This window comes from Hyaena hyaena, unplaced genomic scaffold (genome assembly GCF_003009895.1).
Source record: "Hyaena hyaena isolate Hyena2069 unplaced genomic scaffold, ASM300989v1 scaffold_212, whole genome shotgun sequence".
NCBI lineage: Eukaryota > Metazoa > Chordata > Mammalia > Carnivora > Hyaenidae > Hyaena > Hyaena hyaena.
In genome coordinates, this window is record NW_024080845.1 from 705,814 (window position 1) to 712,958 (window position 7,145).

At 38.1% G+C, this 7,145-nt stretch overlaps 1 protein-coding gene across 1 annotated transcript in view; it reads right to left on the minus strand.

Moving 5' to 3' along the window:
* Positions 1–7,145, minus strand: part of DNAH12 (dynein axonemal heavy chain 12) — a 201,915-nt gene that overhangs the window by 88,317 nt on the left and 106,453 nt on the right. The window contains exons 39-42 of the mRNA XM_039242492.1: positions 6,011–6,266; positions 3,384–3,683; positions 2,661–2,839; positions 1,019–1,211 (exon numbers count right to left, since the gene is read on the minus strand). Of these exons, the coding sequence (XP_039098423.1) occupies positions 1,019–1,211; positions 2,661–2,839; positions 3,384–3,683; positions 6,011–6,266 (928 nt within the window). The remainder of the gene's footprint in view (positions 1–1,018; positions 1,212–2,660; positions 2,840–3,383; positions 3,684–6,010; positions 6,267–7,145) is intronic.

Consider the following 7,145-nt stretch of genomic DNA (forward strand, 5'->3'; position numbering starts at 1 on the left):
CAGGTCATGATCTCCCAATTCACAGGTTCGGGCCCTGTGTCCGGCTCTGTGCTGACAGCTCGGAGCCTGGCGTCTGCTTGGATTCTGGGTCTCCCTCTCTCTCTGCTTCCCCCCACCCTCATCTCTCAAATTAATAAACATTAAAAAATGAAGAAATCAAAGTACAAATAGATTTAGTAACATGCCCAAGATAACTAACAAATGATGCAAAGCAGTAATTAAAACGGAGTCTGCCTAACTTTAAAGTCTATGTTCTATCTACTAAAGAAGGCTGCTTTCTCAATCTGTTAGTTCATTTGGTAGTAAATGGATCAAAAATTCTCCTCTAAAGTGAGAGCAGAAAAAGAAACACTGTAGTTTTTTGTTTTAGGTCTATGTAAACCTCTTTGATATCAGCTTGGATTCTACCATTTCCACCGCCAACTCTCTAGACTAACTTTCAGGCTGTAGAAATTTAGTATGTGAGGGTGAGAGTAAGTGAAAAAAAAGTCCAGCAATCTCTCTGTTTTTCATTTTGGATCATCTCTCTTCTGTGAAGGATGTGAGGCAGGTGAGGATGAAGCCCCAGGTGTCCACCCCAGTATTTGACTGGCTACTAGGAAAGCAATATTAATTGGACAACATTAATGACATCATCATCATCAGGGTTCATACTTACCAATCTGCTGCAAAACATACATTTATCAGAAATGAGACCTCTCTGAACTAAAAAAAGATAGAATCAGCAGCCGCAGTGGGGAAGACAAATGATAAATCCTGCTGTGCTGTGGATACCTTCCCTCAGCTTCAGTTTCCTCATCAGTAAAACAGAGAAAACCGTACCTGCTTCACTGAACTGTTTCACGTACAGAATGAGATCACATATTTATAGCACTGAGAGCAGTGCTCAGCACACACAGTCACTGCTCTATAGAAAATATTATCATCATCACTAGTGTAGTCAGCAGACAGCTACACAGGTTGGCTCTCTTCACAGCACTGATACTATTTTAGACACTCGATTTCTTCATAATTTTACCTTCAGATCCTCTCTCCACTCATTCATACCATAGCTTTTAGAGATTTCTGGTTGGAAAATCTGCATTTTTGCCATGGATGTAGCCAGACGAGTTAAAGATTGGCGACCACTGCCTCCAAGTCCAACAAGCAAAGCGTTTCCACCCGACTGCTTTAGAATTCGACAAATTCGCGATAAATGTTCCAATACATACCTATGAAATATCAATATTACTATACTTGAAAATATGAATGTAAATGTATATTTACAGGTAACTATTATTTAATATTCTTGGGAGGATGAACTTTGCTATCCCATGTTATTACCCCAATTTTAAAGAGAAAATCATCAAAAAGTGCGGTTTTTCAAAAGACATTACAATTGAATCATTTGATGCAAAGGAAAACGAAAGTACCAATTCAGGAACTGTAATATATAAATTACAGAAATAAAATTCAATTAAAACTACTTATACTGAAGGCATATCATTGCTTTTGTTGAAAACATATCTTCAATCTTTTTAAGATTTATTTTTAAATAATATCTACACCCAGTGTGGGGCTCAAGCCTACAACTCCAAGATCAAGAGTCATATGCTCTACCAACTAAGCTAGCCAGGTAGCCCTCATCAATTTTTTAATACTAGGATTTCTATGTGAAAAATAGAAAATCAGTTATCTACAAAATTAACAAATTGTTTAAAGACACCCAGCCTCACTACTAATTAGGGAAATTAAAATTGGAGCCACAGTGAGATACCATTCCACTCTTCTTTAGACTAGCAAAACTTACCAAGTCAGGCAATCCAAGTGCTGGCAAGGTTGAAGGACAATGGAAGCTCTTAAATAATCACTTTTGAAGATACTTCAGTAAAACTTAATAAAATAGAAGATCCTTACATACCATGGCACAATAATTTCACTTTTAGGAATATAACCTAGAGAAATTCTAACATGTGTACCCAAAGAGACATGAATATTCAAATCTTATCATTCCAAAAACTGGAAGTCACATACAAGTCTGTCTCAGAAAAATGAGCACATTGCGTTAGTACTAAAAACTCATTTGCTGTGATTCTCACAAATATGGAAAAAACTTGAAGAATATATACAGTCTGATAGTATTTACGTAAGTTTTAAACACACAAAATGAGGGGCACCTGGGTGCTCAGTCAGTTGTGTCCGACTTTAGCTCAGGTCATGATCCCGCAGTTTGTGGGTTCGACCCCTGCATCAGGCTCTGTAATAACAGATCAGAGCAGAGCCTGGAGCCTGCTTCAGATTCTGTGTCTTCCTTTCTCTGCCCCTGCCCTGCTCAGGCTCTGTCTCACTCTTTCTCAAAACGAAAACAAAAACAAAACTCTTCAAAAATTAAACATGCTAAATAAAACTATGCACATATGTTCAGGACCACAAATGTGTAGTGAAAAGCACGTGACATGAGTTTCTTTTTATTCCTGCAGGGTATGGTGGGGATGCAGAGAAAAAGAGGACTGACTACACAAGGGACTTCAAATCAATCTCTAATTTTTTATGCCTGAAGTTGTGTGATTAGTACAAGTTTATTCACCTTATTTTTCTTTATATCTTTTGGCACATTTTAAATATTTCACAGAAAAATTTTACAAATAGCAATTTCCACCATGAATACCAAATATAGGTACCTAAAAATGACAAGATTCATTCTGGTTTTATGAGTTTGATTGTACTCCTCTAAGCACTGTTCCACGATGTCACTAAAATGATGAATATTTGGAATTTCAACATAAACTCTGTCGTCTCCTTCAAGATCAGGATTCATATAATCACCAAACATGAGATTTCTCAAGTCCTCTTCAGAGATCTATAGAAAGAAAAACAACAAGTTACAAATTTCAACATTTTATAAAATAAATGTAATAAAATATTACATAAAATTTTGTTTTGTCCATGCTATAGGATGACTGTCAATTAAATAAGTCTTTTAAATAGGGTAGCAAATAATATAGTAGTAAAATTAATACCTGAAATATTATATCCTCAAAAATAAAAAGAACAGAAATTTTTCTGTTATCTAAGTGTTTTTCCCCAAAAAGCCTAGAAAAGTCATTCTGAGTGACTCTCATTTACTGAGTAGTTACTAAAGGGTGGTCACCATGTTAAGAACTTCTCATTTATTATATCATTTAATCCCTATCATATAAGGTTTTATTCTTTAAATAACTTCTATGTTACATACATAATTCCTCTGAAGACAAATCTCAAAATAAATACCTATCATTGAGGAAAGTGAAAAGAATATGATTGTTAGGAAGCAACAATATTTTTTTAAAGGTAAGTTGATTGTAACAAATCATGTTACTGTACTGTTTTAACTTAATATGTGTACAATCACTAAATATACTCACTGGTGCATTCTGTCTCCTCAAATGTGAAAAGACACCATCAAATGATTCTTTAAAATGGTTCTTTATAACAGCTTTGATTAAACTGAATAGCCAGTATCGATCATCATCATTAACGAGGCGGTCATAAAACACCCGGAGAACCTCGTGCACAAACAAGCGGGTCATGGTGTGCTTGGTCTCCACAGCATCTTTTTCAATGAGCAAGCAGCCCTGGATGACACGGGAAAAATCCCGCAAGTTGAAAGTGTAATGGGATTTTGTGGGAGTGGGCAAAAGATTTTCCATGGATTGTTTATATATCTGCATATGAAAAAGCAACAAAGGAAAAATATGATTGTAATAAGCAAAGTCATGTAACAAATAGTATATTACATGAACTATTTTTTTGCTCTATCAGATTATATTGGTTTGGGGGCACCTGGGTGGTTGAGTCAGTTAAGCGTCTGATTCTTGGTTTCAGCACGGTTATCATCTCATGGTTTGTGAGATTGAGCCCTGCATTGGGGCACTGGGCTCCACACTGACAGCACAGACCTTGCTAGGGATTCTCTCTCCCCCTCTCTCCCTGCCCCTCCCCTGCACTCGCTCACTCGCGCTCACTCTCTCTGTCTCACGCGCACACACACACACACACACACCCTCGTGCGTGCGCTCTCTTTCTCTTTTTCTCTCTCAAAATAAGTAAACTTAAAAAGGAAAGATTATATTGGTTTGGAAAATTGTACAGTACCAAGTCTAGCACGGCCCATAGCTTTTTATTTTGGTTTATAGCAGGCATTATGAAGTTGAGGGAACTTAATATTATCAGATTCCCTCCAAGCCCAAGAAGTGACCATGTGTTTATTTCCCAGCTATTACAGTTGTTCCATTTAAAGCTGAATGACCTGTGATTAAACAAGTAGCAAAAACTTGAGTAGAAAGTGAAACCAGATAACTCATTCTGAAGCATTCTAGATGGTGGTGAGGATGAAATAATTTTCTTTTGACTACCCTTGACTTCAAAACAAATCAGTGTATCCTCTTCCTTCCCTTGGCTCTTATTTTCTCTCCACCTCTTCTCCCTTCTATCCCAATTGGCTATAATACGGAAATAATGTATGTTTTCATTATATGCTGAATTTACCAAAAAAAGTTTAATATTTTAAGGAAGGTAAATTAAATCTTTTTATAATATGGCCCCCCCCACCAAAAACCAAATGAAATGATTTTTTTTATTTGTCTGTGTTCTATGGTTCATCCCCCTCTCCCAACCCTGCACATGTTAAGTTTAAATGCTTCAAACTAAAAGAAAAAAAAAAAAAAAAGGATCCCTTTCTGCCTGGACAACTCCCTTCTTTTTCCAGGAGTTGCCTGAAATACATGTATATTTTATAAGTAGAAGCACTTTTCTGTATCAGAATAAGTTTAGTGCTTTCAATGTACTATCCCTTTGCCCATAGTTTCTCTATTTTAACAGCACAAATTTTCCACCGGAACAAGGGGGAAACTTTAGAAAGTTACAATACTCTCAGAAACTGATGGAATGATTCCAGGGAGTTTTGTGCTTCTGGTTGCAATGATTCCACAGTGAACTCCACTTTACAAGGCTCCAGAAAACTTAGTTCAGTGACATTATCACTCACTTATCTTGTATACAGTTTTCCCTTCTACCATTAACGATGAGGCTGGCTCTGGCCTCTGAGCAGAGGCATAACACATCCTGAATTATGTAAAGCCATTGGGCAGCCTTGTTTTCTGTTCCTACCCTTGTGTTTCCTTACTATTATTTTTTTCACTGCTACTCCTAGGTTAGGTTGTATAGCTAAAAAGCATGCATTCATAAGATATGGAAGTCCCCCACCCCCTCCATCTCCTTATCTCTCTATATATATCTATCTAGGCTCCACACCCAATGTAGGGCTAGAACTCACAACCCCAAGATCAAGAGTTGCATGCTCACTCTATGAGCCAGCCAGACACTCCATCTATATTTTTTTTAATGTTTATAATTTTTGAGACAGAGTGTGCACACACATGAGGGGGGGGGGGGCAGAGAGAGAGAGGGAGACATAGAATCTGAAACAGGCTCCAGGCTCTGAGCTGTCAGCACAGAGTCTAGCGCGGGGCTCAAACCCATGAATCATGAGATCATGACTTGAGCCAAAGTCAGACATTTAACCAACTGAGCCACCGAGGCGCCCCTCCCTCCATCTCTTTTTAAAGACAAACATGAAGATTAGAAGGGAAGAAAAAGAAAATTAATGAACACCAGGGTAGAAACCTAACAATTAGGGAAACTCCTGTGGTGTGGCAGATACTGATTCTAAATGATTTCCTTATAACAACCTTGTGAAATAGGTGCTATCTTCCATTTTAGTGATTAAAAAACTGAGTCTCTAGAAGGTCAAATTACTTTCTCTAGGCCACTTATAGCTAGGAAAGCAATCAAGGTTCAAACCCAGTTAGATTGCCTGATTTCAAAGCCTATGATCTTCCTGTTCTGAAGCCTCCTTAACAGCTTCTTTGATACTGAAGACCAAAGTAGATGGCAAAGAATGTTAAAATAAAATTTTAAAAATGTTAAAAAGGGCCAAATGAGGAATATACGAAATATGAAAACATTTCATAAAGCAGCATTATTTGCTCACCTCCATTGTCCCACTGACAATTTGGTTCCCAATTAAAAAGTACTCTGGAGGAAACTCACGAGTCCTAAGGTAGAATGCAACAATTGAGGAAAAGATTCGGACCATAGTTTCATCACTGAAAGTATTGATAGAGCAGATGTTGAAATGTCGAATAAAACGGGGAGTGACTGGATTTCTTCCACCACCTGGAGGGCCCATGGCAGCCATCAGCTCTATGTCAACCAATGTGATTTTACTTGTATCCTTAAGGTCATACCTTAAAAGCACATAAAAATTCCAAAGTAATCAGTTATAAGCCAGTAAAGATAAAATAAAATGTTGATCTACCTAGAAATGTAATCTGATTTTAGCTTTTCTAAAAGGAAGAACCCTTGGGTTCAAGCCCACATTGGGCTCCATGCTGACAGCTCAGAGGCTGGAGTCTGCTTCAGATTCTGTCTCCTTCTCTGCCCCTCCCCCACTCGCACTGTGTGTGTGTGTGTGTGTGTGTGTGTGTGAAAAATAAAAATAAATAAAAGAACCCTAGAAAATGCTTGCAGTAGAAAAATAAAAAATAAATAATACTTTTTAAAAAAATAGTTTATTGTCATGTGGTTTCCATATAACACCCAGTGGTCATTCCCAAAGTGCCCTCCTCCATGACCATCTCCCTCCTTCCCCTCCCCCCACCCCATCTGCCCTCAGTTAATTCTCAGCATTCAAGAGTCTCTCATGGTTTGCCTCCTTCCCTCTCCCCCACTATTTTTCCTCTTCTTCTCCCCCATGGTCCTTTGTTAGGTTCCTCCTAATCTTCCTATACGTGCAAACATATGGTATTTGTCCTTCTCTGCCTGACTTATTTCGCTCAGCATAACACCCTCAAGGTCCATCCACGTTGCTACACATGGCCAGAGTTCATTCTTTCTCATTGCCATGTAGTATTCTATTGTATAGATAAACCACATCTTCTTGATCCATTCGTCCATTGATGGACACTTAGGCTCTTTCCATGTTTTGGCTATTGTTGAGAGTGCTGCAATGAACACTGGGGTACATGTGCCCCTATGCATCAGCACTCCTATATCCCTTGGGTAAATTCCTAGCAGTGCTATTGCTGGGTCATAGGGGAGTTCTATTGTTAATTTTTTGAGGAACC